Source organism: Patagioenas fasciata, chromosome Z, assembly GCF_037038585.1.
Source record: "Patagioenas fasciata isolate bPatFas1 chromosome Z, bPatFas1.hap1, whole genome shotgun sequence".
In the NCBI taxonomy this organism is placed as follows: domain Eukaryota; kingdom Metazoa; phylum Chordata; class Aves; order Columbiformes; family Columbidae; genus Patagioenas; species Patagioenas fasciata.
In genome coordinates this window covers 43,529,302-43,546,240 of record NC_092560.1, presented here as the reverse complement: position 1 = coordinate 43,546,240, position 16,939 = coordinate 43,529,302, and the positions used below count along the sequence as shown (strand labels likewise).

General features: G+C 39.2%; 1 protein-coding gene across 6 annotated transcripts in view; it reads right to left on the bottom strand.

Moving 5' to 3' along the window:
- The window catches only part of RNF38 (ring finger protein 38), a 111,689-nt gene that overhangs the window by 22,116 nt on the left and 72,634 nt on the right, over positions 1 to 16,939 (bottom strand). For all 6 annotated transcript variants that reach the window (XM_065860765.2, XM_065860766.2, XM_065860776.2 and 3 more), the window contains 5 exons: positions 15,369 to 15,562; positions 9,618 to 9,831; positions 7,143 to 7,310; positions 3,544 to 3,714; positions 1,631 to 1,792 (listed from right to left, as the gene is read on the bottom strand). In XM_065860765.2, coding sequence (XP_065716837.1) covers positions 1,631 to 1,792; positions 3,544 to 3,714; positions 7,143 to 7,310; positions 9,618 to 9,831; positions 15,369 to 15,562 — 909 coding nt within the window. The remainder of the gene's footprint in view (positions 1 to 1,630; positions 1,793 to 3,543; positions 3,715 to 7,142; positions 7,311 to 9,617; positions 9,832 to 15,368; positions 15,563 to 16,939) is intronic.

The following is a 16,939-nucleotide window of genomic DNA, read 5'->3' as shown; positions in this document are numbered from 1 at the left end:
GCTCAATACCAGCTAAGTTTAGAGCCCCTAACTTTACAATGGAAACATTATTAACAGGTGGCCATGGTCACACATAAAAATTACATATGAATGTCCACACAATGAAAAAAAGTCAAGCTCTTTTTCTTCAAGATAAGACCTCAAACTAAGACATAACAAATATCAGTTTTACTGGTTTGTGAATTCTGCAAGCCAAAAATATAATTTGAAATCATTGTGCTCAGTGAATGAAAGAAAAAATGCTGCCATTCCATCATAATTAATACAAATTAAATTTTATAAAGATTTAGGATTACTTTATAAAAGACTACATGACTGCTTGTAATACACCTCTATTCTACTCCTCAGTGACACACAACCCAAAACTGAAGCAGACAACTGCTGTATAGTCTGAAAAACACATTATTTTGTTCTTTCTCTACTTTGCAGACTGAACTGGAAATCAAGAAAGCTTTACTCCAACCAAAATATTTGTGATTAGACTGTAATTCACCTAACAAACATATTGAGTAAAATACAAGCATTTTATGGAAGTGTCTTTGTCTCCAGGGTGCCCCATAGTGACTAAAAACTTAATTGAAAATCTGTACAGCTTTAGTATAACAATGAGCAGAATATTTTTTTTAAATGGTGAAGACTTATTTGAACCTTTATAAAAACTGCCACAAGCATTTAACTAGGTTGTGTGATTTTGAAGAGACTAAGAAGAAGTTATGTGTATATTCTGTAGTCACAGGGTCTAAAATTTGATTCTCAATTAAAATGTTAAATAACAGTATGCCTCTAAAACCTTCTGTCACCTTGATGTAAAGTCAAACACTAAAAAAATTCAGAGCCTATACTGGACTCCAAGTATTACACAGGTAGGAGAGGTGGTTTTCTGTTTGTTCTGTTCTGGGTTATGTTGTTGTTGTTTTGTGGTGTTTGTTTGTTTTTGCTCTTTGTTTTAAACCAACCCCCACAAAACAACAAGAAAAAACATCTTGGGACTAATATAACTGCACATTGAAGTACACCACAAAGATCCCAGAGGTAGCACAGATACTGGACACACCACAGAAGTAGAAAATTCAGCAGAGACTTTATCCTGCACCAGATAAAACTTTTTTTGTGCTGCTGCTGTTGAACTGCCTGTAGATCCCCAGAAAGTCGGCTTAAAGCAAGCTTGGCTGTCTTTATAGCACGGTAACATCTAAATTACGGAAGCACTCCATACAACTGCTTGCCTGCAAACTTTAAACACTCTGGAGAAGAGCTCTTTTAAAAGCATCCCAATATTCATGACTTGTGGAAACTCAACATTCAATGAAGAACTAGCTACAAGTGACAGCAGTTTTTCTAAATGGTACTAATTAGTTTCTGCAGCACAAGTCCTGCACTGTGTGCCAACATGGAATGTCTTCTAAGTAACCTCTGCAGATAACATTATCAGAAATCATTTGCTGGTACCATAAAGTTACCCTTAATTCGATTTTCAAAAGCTTAAAGAAAATACCACAGTATGCAGCTATAGCCAACAACAGTATACAACTGCAAGAAGTGCCACTTTTCAACAGAATGTACTATAGAATAAAGATCAAGGCTGTTAATACAGCATGAATAAGAATGTAGTGCAGAAAATAATACTTACTACACCAAATGGCACCTCCTGGTGTAAAGGATCATGGGTTAAAAATTGGAGAGGAGTTGAGGGAGGCAATGTTGGTGGATGGGCTGACGGAGAGTATGTAAAGCCTCCTACAGGAAGATGTTCTCCAAGCAGTTCTACTTCATTTTCTATTCTTTGAAGTGGCTGCGGGAAAAAACAAAACAAAACAAAACAAAAAAAACCCAGGCTTTGTTGCAATAATAGAGATGCAATGTTTCCCCACTAAAGAACAACAATGCCAGCTGTATATTCTGAGCTGCTGTGGTCAATTTTACAGGGTTTAAAAAAAAAAAAAATAAAGCTATAACTGTACTCAGTTTCACACATTTACTCTGTGAACAATTCCTGTGTCATTAACACTATCAAAAAGCAAAGACAACACTACACATTTGATATAAATTCACCTTTTCCAGCTAGCCATGCTTATAGACCAGGAATTTATGCGATCTAGCAAATATAGGAGTGGCTGTAATTTCCTGTGTCTTGCATTTTTCAGGACAAATATTTGCTCTCCTTCTTGCCAGGCTGCTCTCACTGTACAACTATGCGAGAGAAAAAAATAAACAACCATAGACAAGAACTGAAATTGTGCCAGAAAATTTGAAAAGTGGAGAGGAAACACGGCAACTCCAGTGGATTAAACTGCTGATGACATTCAGTAATGCAAGCAGTACTACCAAGAACATGCAGTCCAAAGGTTTCAGAAGCACAAGTTTCCAGTTCAGTATTGTAATCTAGTCAACTGCAGTACATCAGTCAGGTCCAAAAGTGCTCAAGAAAAAAAATATGAGTTGTCATTGTTTAATTAATAGATGTTTCTTGTTCCTGACAGCAAATTATACCATTTCAAAAAATTTGTCTAAGAAAGCCACCCTGTGGAACCAAAGGAATGTTCTGTTTCCATGTTATGCAGAGAAAACTTTAAACACAAGGTATTCTTAAACCACTAAGATACAAATTTTTGCCAAGCCTAGTCAATAACATAAGCTAAAACTCAAACTCATATATTTTCTAACGTCAAGTCTTATGAAGATTACCAGAGAAAACTGTATTTTCCCTGCTGTTTTCCCATCATAATAATAAAGTGATTGCAACCCTGTCCACACCTGAGACATGGCATGGAGAAGTCTCAGGAGTGTTTGTAAGGAACAATGAAGCTGCTTTCTGCTTCTGCATTAGTGAAGTGTGGCATCTTCTAGTCAGAGGGGCAAACAAATGGATGTGAGTATAAAGATAATCCCAGAGTAAGAGCTGTAAGCCAGAACTAAAACTCCATTTTCCCCTGTAATTCAAAACAGGGTCACATTTTCCCATGTTTGCATAGACTCTATCACTAAGCCCCAAGTCAGCTTAAGCACAAAGCATGAATAACTTTCATAAGTGGGGGGGAAAAAAAGGAGACTGTAGGCTCTGGAATATGTCCGGATAATGTAAGGCCATTATGTTCTAGGAAAACCACTGGTGATTTAAAAATTAACTAAGTAACATGAAAGGAACATGCAAAGAATAACATTCTATGCTTTCTTCTCTCTGCTCAGTTTTTCTCTGAGACCACTACTGCACTGCACAACCTCCTCTGGATTCTCTCCTCCTTCCTGGGAAAGAAATAGCTGAAGGAATAGTTGGTGAAGCAAATTTACATCTCTTTGCAGAAGTAAAGGGCTATGGAGAAACAGCACAAACAACAGGTGGTGAAATCTGAAGAGAAACATGGTGAACTTTAAAATTCATTTTTCATGTTCACACTAAATGGTTACATACTTGTTGAGGAAATATAAGTGCAAAAAACTATTACTTTAAACAAAATAATTCTGTTTCCTTGGCCAGGTATCAGCATCATTTGCCCATCCAGCCCCACCAGTTCTATGGAGACGGGGGTAAGAAGCATCACTTACCGACCGTGACTGCTGTGCTTGGAAAGGAACAAATTGTCCTGGAGGAGGCAAGTGAGGAGGGTGGTGTGGAGACATATGAGGAGGATGCAAAAGGAATGGGTCACTAGAAATGAGGGGTGGAAATGCTGCATATGGTACAGGTAGGTGCTGGACCGAACACGCCTGAAGCATCTGAAATGAAATGAAAACAACATATTTTTGTCTCTGGCACAAACATTCCCTACAGAAAATTCTATATTTACTATGGAAAGATATCGTTAAAACAAAGCAGTTCTCTTGCCTCCTTGAAAAAGCCTCCAAAACACACATAAATAGTAACTCATTCAAATACAAAAGGAACAGTGATTAGCACAGAACAGGAATGTGCTTTGTGAAAGAGTGCAGTTTTACTTCCAACTTCCAATGGAGAAGTAAGAAAACCTGAATTCTGTTCTTGCTCTTTGATCCATCATCAGAATGTCAGGCACTTCTGTTAATTTTTTGACAATTATGAGAGCAATTAATAAGATACTTCTTATTAAATCATATGAAGAATGAATACCTAGTTCTGATTTCCCACTCTTATTTCTTTTCAGTGATGTCGCACAATATGTATTTTGCATTCCGACTATAATGGCATAAAATGGTAAAGAGATCTAGTTTAAGATTAGATTACAGTAGTGGAGGTGGAACTATCGCCTCAGTTTACTGTGATCATGATCAAATGTAAATCTTTACATGCACTGAAACAGTAGCAGATTAATTTGATCTGACTACCATTTTCTCTTAAATGCTATTGTTCACCCTCAGCTACTACAACATTTTTCTAAGAAAGAAATGCAAGAGACAAGTGTTTCTATTGTTAAAATAATTTTTAAATTGTATTTTACTAAATTGAAACCTGTTCTCTGAAATAGTTGAAGACAAGTTCGCAGGTAGAACATCACATAGTGTTCTTTAAAACAGGAGAAAATATTGGGGAAAATATTAAAACAGGTTTCATGACAAGATTCTATATGGTAAAGATTACCATAGCTTCAATATATATTTGTAATGATCTGTGCTATGCCCATGGCACCTTTCAGGTTAGAACAAACGAGGTCACATTATCTTTCAAATGGAAAGAAATTAAAACTACCTGTTTATTCATTCAGGCTTTTAGAAAACTTCTGCTGTTTGAACAAATGGTTACAAGAAGTTTTAAAATTAATGAAGGTATTTCACAAATGACATTTGTTTACAGTTACAGATGTAGTGAGAGAGAAATACTGAAGTAACAAAAGGATACTGGGAAGTTTACAAAGCTGTAGAAATTAGCTCACAAGAACCATGTTAAGTTCAGCAAAGGCAAATGTGAAATCTGGCACTGCGAGAGAGTAACTCCATGGAGCAGGACATTTTGAGACTGAGTGGTTGGTAACCAGATTTGCAGAAATGCGTCAAATAGGAGTGCACAAGAGCCACCATGTATTCCTGCAGTCAAACAGCCTTACTGCACATTGTGCTGCATTACTAAGAATGTAACTAATGGGTCCAGTGAAGAGATTCTGCCCCTCTATTTGGATCTTGTGAAACACCATCTCAATTCCTGTGTCTGGTTTAGGCTTTCGCAGTGCCAAAGAAAAGACACTGACATACCGAAATCAGTCCACTTAAAGACAAAGACAACACAATGACCAGGAGCTTGGAACACACTTGCATAAAAGAAGAGGCTGCAGAATTGGATTTCTTTTGCCTTACAAGAGAAAGGCACTGCTGTCTCACATTACTTCATGAGAGTGGACAGGCAGAACCCAACTCTTTCTCAAGGGGCAAAGTGAAAGGACAAGGACCAATGGGACCAAGTTGCAGCAAAGAAAATTCAATCAGATTTACAGGAGAAATTCTTCACCACAACAATATTGAAACACTGGAGCAGAGGCTTAGAGGGATTGTGAATCTCCATCCTTGGCAACTGGTACTGCTCTTAGCAGGTGACCACCACAGTCCCCTCTTAACTTAAATTATTCCTCAATTCTGTTATATAATAAAAGAAAGCATAAAGTCTGTCTGTTGATGTTACATAATCTCAACCCTAATTATTTATATGTACTTGTACGGCATCCATTCTGTCAACACACTTAAGTAACTGTTGTACACTCAGTACAAACAGCCTGGTTAGAACTTTACTCCTGTATATATTTAAAATACAGCTGCATTGTCGAATTACAGAACACTTTTATAATTGTACATATAATACACTTGTTCAAAGCAGAGGGTAAGATTATTAGTATCTGTTGTTTGGATTTCCCTAAGCCCCAGTACAGTTTTAGTTTTTTTTTTTTCTTTTGTTGTTGTTTCATAGGACGTGTTGCTTTCTTGTTTTGCTGAATTTACTACGCAAGTATTGTTCAAGTCTCTGGGTATCCAGTCTAAGATTGCTTTGCTCCACTAACACCACCACTGAACAGAAGAAAAAAGTTGTCTCTCATCCAACCTCTGTGATACACACTGACTCCTGTAACAGATTTTCACCAATTTGAAAGGTAAGGGGAAATAGAGTCCACAAATATTCCAGACTAGCCAGCAGTGTGCTGCAGACCTTGTCCCTCATGGGGCTAAGTGGCACCTGGACAAGACGAATTCAAATTAGCCCCACTCTTCAACAAGCAGCTTAAAGAAATAGGTGGTCACATCAAGGGTCACAGAATGTGCAACAGGAAAATTTAAGCTACATATTGCTGGCAAATGTACAGCAGTCAGAGACCAATGTTTACATCAGAACTATAAATGGTTACTGAACACTATCGTATTTATGTATGTTATTACAGATTCATACTAGAAAAAGGAGGGGGAGAAAAAAGCTGTGACTCTTCTAGCAGGTTCTGCAGCCTTCAAATGTAGAGCTGAAACTTTTTGTGGTACGCTTCTTCAGCTCTGGTGTCTATTAGCACTTGATGAAATTTCCACAGAATGGTAACATCAGAATGCTATGACCTGGTAAGTGGTATCTCAGAGTTGATACAAAAAATTTCTGAGAAAACAGTTCAAATTCTTTTAGATTTAAAGCTGACAAAATAACCAGTCAAGGAGCTTTATTTTACTGCCAGAAAAGCATAGAGAGACATCATTATTAAGGAATATTTTGATTCATTTTATGAGAGCATTTTGAGACAGAAGAGCCCTTCTCAGCTTTTAGTCATCTTTCATGATCTCATTATTTTTCAGAAGACTGACTTTGGAATATCAGACCTTTTTGTGTATAACCAATCCCTGAACAAGGTCTCTACTAAGTAAGATTTTTTTTCTAGATGAGCTGCCTAATAAATGCCTTAGAAACCTTCCATTTACAATCTGAAAGTATGCAGAATATCTGCTAAGAAGTCAGTTCATTAGCTAGCATTTAGTTTGAATTAAAAACCATCAGGACTCTATAAAATAAACAGTCATACTCCATAAAGTCGGCAGCTAAGTACCACATGCTTACCAGTTCTAAGGCCTACACTGCCATGCTACTGCAATTTACCACAGGGAAGAAAAATCACTATTTCCCACACAGTTAAAGCCACAGACACTGAAGCTCCAAGGTGCCATCTCTATGTTTAAGATTGAAGCTGGTCTAGCTACAGAGACCCACTTACTGGGGGAGGCACACTGCAAACTGGAAGGTGCTGCCCACTGAAAACCACTGAGCACCCTGGAACCTGCTGTGTGCTGCATGTTGGGATGTGCTGGCCTGTGCAAAGTGGTATCCCATGCGGAGCCACCGTGGTCACTGTGTATGAGACAGGAACTGTGCCCTGATGGATCTGCAGCAAAAAGAAAATTAATAACTTACTGTAAACTCTGAACAGTGTTGTATAGCATGATAAGTAAGATGGTAACATTTTACCTACATAGCAGAAAAAATATATTCACAATTAAGGTGTAAAAGGAGACACATGCCTGTAATTCCTGCTCATTAAAATATCCTTTTCAATGGAATATGACTTACTGGTCAGCAGTTTATGGGCAAGGCGAAGAGGGATCTCTCAGCTTGAAATGTTAAAACTTCAAAGGCACCTTAGAGTCATTCAGAATTATCTCAGACCCTTTTAAACTTGCCTCCCCCCATACTAAGGTTATTCCTTACAAAACAGGACAGCAGTAACTTCCACATGAAAGCTAATCTACAAGTAGCTAAATAATCTTCTCAGCTCTGAAGGGACTGATTCAATAATAATTTTGAGAACTGTATCTTTAGAGAATAGGAAAATTCTGTAGATTTTCTTCCTTACAAAGAGATCAGTCCTTTGATTCACTCTCACACTAACACTGAAGCCAAGTCTCCTAATCAAAATGTAGCAGAACAGCTAGGTGGAAAGCTGAAAAGGAAAAGTAAACATGACTATGAGGAAGCAGATCTTAATTATGCACATTTATATTAGGAAACAGACCCACGTAACCCAATTTTCTAGATACTCACAGAATTGCCTAGAATTAAATCACCAAAATAAAACGTATTCTGTACTGCAAACCACTTCTTTTAAAAAAATATATATATACATACATATATATATATATATATACACACATTTATTTTTTTAAACAAATCTCTGATCCTCTAATGAAACTGACAAGGCTTAACTGTTAGGGAGCATGGACTAATAAAAATCAATCATTTCAAAGAAGCCCCCTCTTCCTTCATGATCTGCTAAAATGGAAATGCCTGCTAAAGATGGAACAAGTAAGAATAGCCCATTAGGAAGGTGAGAATGAGCCAAGACAGCTACCCTACTGAACCGGTAGTGTACAGCCAGACACAGAGGCCAAAGGAGAACACAGATCATTGAACAGAACTTAAAATCTCAACCCGTGTATCACTAACAATGGAAATCAGTCTCAGGAGAGACACTGAATTTGACCCAGTTCTGGCTCAAGTACAAAAGTTGGGCACATGGTACAACGCTGGGTGTGATTCTAAAACGTTTACTGTGCAGAGTAATAATAAAAAATGACCTCTCAAAATCATTATGTTCCTGAAGTATAAGCCATCACCACAGAAGACTTCAGTGAGTCTGAAAACACTGACATCTGATGACAGATGGTATCTGTAAGTTAGAGGCAGTGGGATAGAACAGTTGTTATGCAGGCTTGTCATGATGTAATCTTGCAACACAAAGCAAAAGCACAATCTGAATTTTTGAGATGCTGCAGCAGTAAAATTTTTCATCAAAATGTAAGATTGTGAGATGGCTAGAATGGCATTAGCTTCCATCCTGCACTTGGTCCCAAATGCAAATACTTCCCTATTGAGAATTGCACTGCACACATAATTAAACACAGTGGTGATATGCAGCTGCACTGAATGCAAACTGTTTTTTAAGCAGGGATGTTAGAGTTGCATTCTATGCACATGCAGTTTGAGAAATGGACATCTAGGTAACCAGTCCTATTTGCCAGTACATGACTCTGTAGCTACGCCTGGGGATTTAACAAACAAAGGTTACCTCAATAGGACAACTTCTTTTACAAGTCCTCAGTTACAAAATTCTATACCAACTCCTGTTGCAGAGGAGAATTATTTACTTTCTGGACCAACCACAAATCTCATTTTTTCATGAAATGTAAGGAGGAGTTGATTAGGCTTGGATGGCTAATTTGGTCATGCGACAATGCTATAATAAGTTCTGCTGTCATGTAGGCAACCAATTATAGGCATTGTGAATTCTGTTTCTAAATAATGTATTTTAACTATTCAAAGACTCCTAAGCTAAGGAGATGTATTTCATGTAAAACAGAATACATTCTTAATTATCGTATCACATCTCCATTACATTAACTTCAGAATCAAAACAATAGCTTTTCAAAGGCTTGAGCCAGAGGCCTACAGAACTATGTCAACACATGTATCAACAAATTGTAAAATATCCCACTGCCTACTGAAGTGCTCCATGCACCAAGAACATGCAATAGTAAAAATACTCTGTAAGAGGGCAAACAGAGCTCAATGTTATGTGATTTTCATTGTCAACTAATTTAGGGCGGAAAGGGATCTTGAAGATTTGCGGGGAAAAAATAAAACAATCAAAACTCACATCTTCAACAACCTCCTGTTTGTACTCTAAAACACTTACCTGATCATGAATGTCAACCATCACTGCATTCTGCTGTGGTGGATGCGCAGCTGGGTGCAACATACGGGGAGATACATTTGGAGGGTGAAAGGCTCGGGGCTCCTCTATTGCCTGTTGCTGTCCATAGGAGAGATGGCGATAGTTTTCATCATGATTAATAGAATTATGCCTAGACAAACGATCTCTCCTTGTTCTCTGGCGTCGAACAGGAGGACTGGAAATGCATTAAAAAAATCCAGAGGTTATATAAATGACAGAACTCCTTCTTAATAACTAAAACCCCAAGAGAATAAGTATAAAGAATTTTTTTTACACTGGAAAATTTTACTAGAACAGGTTTATTAAATTGGAATAAAACTTTTTACTGACAAAACTGCTAAAAGCCTTAAAGATGACACTTTTTCAGCATGGAAGTGCTTAACAGAGCATAGCTTAATGCTGTAACGGAAATTAGAAGACTTCTTATGTAAATATTAACTTCACTTGGATTGCCAAAACAAGTGCTCAAAAGTCAAGATAGCAATCTTCAAGAGATTTCTCTGCATTTATTTTAGGTAAAAATCCTTCATAACATGATTACAGATTTCCCCAGAGTCCTTGCTGCAATCAGGCCACAGAATTGTTCCTCAAGCAGTTGACTCCTCTGAAGAAACAAATGCATTTTTCAGCTCTCACATGTTTACTACATAACTGAATGTCTCATAGAATTCTCTCTAGATGATCCCAGGAAATTGTGATTGTGGTAATCCTTCTTCTTCAGAGTGTAGAACTGTTGTGTAGAATTATTTAGCCAAGAGCTTCCACTTCTTTTGAGCACTGATCTACAGGCACAGGATTTGATTATGTGTTCTTACATAACTGTGTGTATGTTCTAAGCAGAGCTGCTACTATCTGGAGGCAAGACTCTTGTAAATCAGAAACCAGTAGTTCAGGTTCAATACTCAGAAAATGACGCATACACAAGTATCAAACTCACTATTAGAAGTTTTGATCAAGTCACTTCTCATGGTGGAGTTCAGGATCCTGCATTGAGAAAGCAGGACAATACGTAGGACTAAAGCCATGGACTTCGTCAGGGCAAACTTTGGCCTCTTCAAGGTCCTGCTTGGACAAATCCCATGGCTTAGTGTTCTAGAAGGCAGGGGGGACGAAGAGAGCTGGCTAATATTCAGACATCACTTTTTCCAAGCCCAAGACCAATGCAGAGGACATTGTCCACCTTGACTTCAGCAAGCCTTTTGACACTGTCTCTCACAACATCCTCACAGGAAAGTGTGGGTTGGATGAGTTCACAGTGAGATGGATCAACAACTGGCTGGATGGCAGAGCTCAGCGGGCTGTGATCAACGGTGCGGAGTCTGTATGGAGGCCTGTAGTTAGCGGGGTTCCCCAGGGGTCAGTATTAGGTCCAGTCCTATTCAACCTGATCATCAATGACTTGGATCAAGAGACTGATTGCATCCCCAGCAAGTTTGCTGATGATACCAAACTGGGAGGAAGGGCTGACACACCAGAAGGCTGTGCTGCCATTCAGTGAGACCTGGACAGGCTGTAGGACTGGGCAGAGAAGAATCTGATGAATTTCAACAAGGACAAGTGTAGGGTCCTGCACCTGGGGAGGAATAACCCCAGGCACCAGTACAGGTTAGGGGTGGACCTGCTGGAAAGCAGCATTGCTGAGAAGGACTTGGCAGTTCTAGTTGACAACAGGCTGACCATCAGTCAGCAATTGGACCTTATGGCCAAGAAAGCCAATGGTGTCCTGGAGTGCACTAGGAAAAGTGTGACCAGCAGGTCAAGGGAGGTTATCCTCCCCCTCTGCTCTGCCCTGGTGAGGTCACATCTGGAGTACTGCATCCAGTTCTGGGCTCCCCAGTTTAAGGCAGACAAGCAACTACTGGGGGGAGCCCAGCGGTGGGCTACAAAGATGATTAGGGGTCTGGAGCATCTTTCTTATGAGCAGAGGCTGAGAGAGCTGGGTCTGTTCAGCCTGGAGAAGAGGAGGCTGAGAAGGAAACTGATCAATGCTTGCAAGTATCTCAAGGGTGGATGTCACAAGGATGAGACCAGACCCTTCTCAGTGGTGCTCAATGATAGGATGAGGGGCAGAAGGCACAGACTGAAGCACAGGAGGTTCCATCTGAACAGGAGGAGAAACTTCTTACTTTGAGTGTGACAGAGCACTGGAACAGGCTGCCCAGAGAGGTTGTGGAGTCTCCTTCTCTGGAGACATTCAAAACCCACCTGGACACATTCCTGTGCAATTTGCTCTGGGTGAACCTGCCTTAGCAGGTGAGTTGGACTAGATGATCTCCAGAGGCCCCTTCTAACCCAAACCATTCTGTGAATCACTAACTCAGAAGGGGAAGGAACTCAAAGCAAAAAACCACCCCCCAGTACTTTCTATACATGCCTTCCAATCTCCACAAGGTGTAAATTACAGGTTCTGTAGGCAACAGCAAATTAAAACTACATGGTATTTAAATGGTTTCCCACTTACGGAGCAGGCTAAAGGAACTAAATTGCAGAGAAGAGACAAGAAGGACCTGTGACCATTAGAACACGTCCTCTCCAACAGTAAGTGGAAGAGAACTTAAGATTATTCACTCTCACTATTCCCATTGCTGTTACCAAATAAAAAGCTTGAAACCTGTTAGCAAATCAGAGAATCACAGAATCATTTAGGTTGGACGACACACTCAAGATCATCAGATCCCAGACATTCCTCAAATTGAGTCCACCTTTTGTGCTGCATGAAACAGACATACTCTGGGGAAGAGGGAACATACTGCTAGGTATTCAGATGCTAGTGTGAGTATATGATATGTCTTAAGCCACTATTTTTCTGCTCTACTTCACAGGAATGTTTTGTCATTTTTGCTTTTCTCAGAACTGAAACAAATGCTAATTCACAACAGGTCAGACAGATGGCATCAAGTCAGATTGTAACAGCATTCTTAAAACAAAAAAATCCCAAGCAAACAAAAAAATGCATAGCCTTCTTCATCCTACCAATCCCCATGTCAGAACATAGAAGCTGTGTTTTCTTCTAAGCACTTAGAATCCAAATTCACAGTCTTACAAATGGATTTGTCTTAATTCCAGTCTCCTTTTCAAAAGCTGTTGTTGCACTCTGTATTACTAGTATGATACAACTGTTACATTCTCATTAGAAATCATAGATACCAGTTTTATCTAACCAGAGAGATATTAATGCCAAAGTTGTTCTATTTTTTGGAGCACTAAAGTTATCTTAAAGTTGCTGTTTCCTGCTATGGAACGGAAATGCCACGAATACTTAAACATAAAATGTCTATGTGAGGATTTTTGTTAGAAAAGCTGAAGGAATAGAGGAAAGTTGCAAAAACCAGATCCAATGCTTTGGAAGACGAAGAACAGAAATTCTCTAACTGCCACAGCACTTAGACAAGATAGCTTCTCATATAACTACTCTTATCCCTGTCTTCAGTAAAAGGTCTGGTTTTCATTTTCTGTGAACCCGGAATGATGAGAAAGCACAGTCAGCAAAAGCTGGCAGAACTTCTGGAGTGTTTTTTATAAATGAATGGAGTATCATTCTCTGGAAAAAGCAAAACCGTATTTTTTTCTATGCAGAGTTAACTCCTCTCGTTCTACATGCGCAGTATAAACACGATAAACGCCTAGTTAAAACAAAGAGACAGGATGAAAGTAGTGAAAATATTGCAGGAATTCCTACCCTTGGGTACGAACAGCCATCAAAAGCTATCCATAACCGCAGTCAGTATTTGAAGATCTCAATATTTTCTATCAAGAGTGATTTCTTTGCACTAACATGTTCTTAAATCCCATTAGTTCAGAATTACAGTCAAGACATGGAGGAAAAGAAGCACAGATGAAAGGTGCAGATCTCCCCACTTTACAACACCTGGTGGAGACAAATTGGAATGGCCTTCTCTGTTTCACATAGGCATGCATTATTCTTTTACATTCACTATTTATCTGTACTATGAGTAGCTGGACAAAAATAACATCTTTCTGCAAATTCATACCAGAAAGCTACCTTTCTAAATTCAATGTTTATTTGCTTACAATGAATCTGGGCACTGTTGTGCTACGCACAGTACAGAGTCCCTGATACAAAGCCATAAAGTCAAAATAGTAACCCAGACAACGGAAAAAATACAGCACAGCCTGTGCTGACCAACAGGAGAGAACTGGTAGCACAAAAGAGTTAATGCTGATGATATTGCGTCCACACTTCGGAGGTTTTACATGCAGTTGCCCCAGTCTGTCCCCTTGAGCTGAATGACGATTTGTAACTGGAGTACACCTTTCATTTTCATCTGAAAATCTCATTAACTCCGAGACCATTCTGTGATGCGTAGAGAGAAAACAAAGCAGGGAAAACAGGAAATTTGCTTCAAAAGTACGTGTATAACCTCATCTAAAGCATTAACAACAGATGCACTCAGGAAAATCTTAAGGAATCAGGAATCCTTCAGAGTGGTCACTAGTTCTGATACAGCTCCAGAGCATTCTAAGACTCAAAAAAACCTCCTGCAAAATAAGAGACATGCATGCATTGTTCTCCCTAACAATTCTGTTCCAGGAGAGGAACTGACCTCAAGCCAGCTCAAATTAAACAGTACATCCAAGCTTAAAAATGCATTGACTTAAGTGCAGGGAAACAAAGTACTGGCACATTCAAATGTCTCTGATTAGAGCAAAAGCAGGTGATATTACCCAAGAGCAGGCGAGCTAGCCCTAGAAAGAGTAATGCCTTGTGCCCACAGTGCTGCAGCCAACTTAACAACTCCAGTCAGGCTGAAGACGGCTCTGCACTGAGAAGTAGGTAGTGCAGTATGGTTTACTTGAAAGCTACAGGCCAATAACAGGAACACCTGACAGCACTTGAACATCAGACACTTCTCCCATGCGTCTCCTACACATCCCATTCTTCAACCCACCGTGTATCCCACCTGTCTAGATTGAGCTGCCTGGCATTTATCTTGTTAAGCACTCTACTTACTCTGCAGAAGACGCTAGTGAACACTGCAAAGAAACCTATGTAGGCTGGCTGGACACCAAACAAAAATGGCCAAATGCAGCGTATTTGGATAATTAGTTTAACTAGAATAGTAGTGGTTTTATGCTTTGCTAGTATAACTAGAACAGTCTGTAGTTCTATGCTTTCCTTTACTACCGTCCTTACAGGCACCAGTTCAACTAGGCCAAATCTCTGCTCTTCAGTGATCACTGGAACTTCCTCTAAATTCTCTGCTTTGAGAGGTTAATAAGTCACAAGCTAAAACCAACACGAAAATCTAACTCCTATTACACGTGAATCACCACCTCAGCATTTGGCACTATGCTAACCTCCAGACAGTATCCCTCATCTTTATTTCGATTGGTTTTATATATAAAAATGATTGTGACTGCAGTGAAAATTATTGTACTACATCAGTAACTCCTAATACCTTTAAAGGTACCCTAGTGAGAAAGATTTTTCCTCACATTTTTCTAAACGCTTATTGCTCCACATCAGAGTGAAAAAGCATAATTTAAAACGTTAATGAGCACTCCCTTCCCACAGTTGACCACTCACACAAATTATGGGATGATGCACCAACCGGAATTATTTCCAGCTCGAAGGAAATGTTAACACGTTTACCATGTGTGATCTAGTCAGTGTTGCCTGAAATACACCTCCCTTGGAGCTGAAATCAGGAAGAATAAGAAAGTGTTTCCCAATCCACACAGCTTGCTTACCTCCTCCTGTTTCGTGCAGGTGTGTTGCATCGTTCCCCTGAGAAGTGGTGTTGACTGGGCCGAGCCAAAGGAGGCTGCCTATTTGATGTCATCTCCCATGGTCGCATTGGTGGTGACGGGGCTGGAGATGCTGCTGTATAGTCAAAGACTGAATGGGAAAGGCGTTGTCGCTTGGGACTAGGACTGTCTTCGCTCTATGCCAGTGCAAAAAAGCAAGCAAACAAACAAACAACACAAAACCAACCAAAACGAATAAAACAAACAAACAAACAAACAAACAAACAAAAAAAAAAAAAAAAAACACAAACCCCACCTCCAGATGAGTGAATTACAATCCATACTTCAGTATTGCTTTGCATGTAGCATTAGAAGCAACTTAATGATGACTGCACTAAAACACCATGAAATTAAACACTTGCAAGTAGTTGCCTACTTATTATCTTTATAACACAGATTTGTGACAGCTCCCTGATCCCCTAAAAGAATTGTTATTAACTTACTTTCTAGCAGCATTACAAGACAAAAATTCTAAAATCCCTGCTTACTGAAAACTATATCAGAAAAGAGAATAACATTAAGAATATAAGGCATAAACTATTTTACACCCCTCCTGCCCTAGCATCTCAAGGCTACAGATGCATGAAAAAATGTTTAAGCACAGCCTTCATAACAATGGAATCTGTACTTGTCAGTAAGCAGACACCATACAGACCTTCTACTCTGCATTGGATCTCTTTCCTGTCAGGTCTGCACTTATGTAGCTGATCAGATATTTGTTCTGCAGTGCAGTCTGTTTTAATTCTCCTAGCTCAGCACAGAGGTGCTTCATCCTTTTACTTACTAATATAACAAAGGTCATGGAAAAGTACTTTCACATAACCTGTAAAAAACCTAATCAGCAATCTCAGGCTGTGTACTTCAGTAAAATTCTGCAGAGACTACACAGTGTGTAAAGTTCTCAGCGTTAATGATATAATATGAAGGCCATTCACCTCCAAGTAATATTCTCCCAGTAAGTTCTGAACCCAAGCAACTACCTGTCCCCTTTGTTGTGTATCCATGTCATTTCTTTGCAGAAGTTCCCACAGATGTCTCTGAACACAGCAGCAAATACAATAAATGCTTTTCCCCTTCACCCACTCTTCCAAGATAATTACATTTCATGTTGTTAACAAGCACAATAACCAACAATATAAAAAATAGAAGTTCTGCTCCAGAGCTTATCAATGGAGTACAGAAAAGCTAAAAGCAACACATGAACTACTACACTAGTCCACCCTTGAATCTAAACATCACACAGACTTCCCTTGACAGAACACTCCTGGTGTGAGCCAAATCGCAGCATTATTTCAACTAATCAAAATTACCCCAAATTTGCATTTAGTTGAGATGGCTGGTGCACAGAAAACTGAACTTGTCTGCAATGGCTTTGTATTCCTAAATTGTCTCTCTCAGAGGCTGGTAATCCACAGATTGTTAAAGGTCTTATTTCAGGTTTACTTGTAGACTAGCCTATGGACCTCTTCTGGTTCTTATGCTTACAGGGGCTTATAATTTTCCAAACACTATCA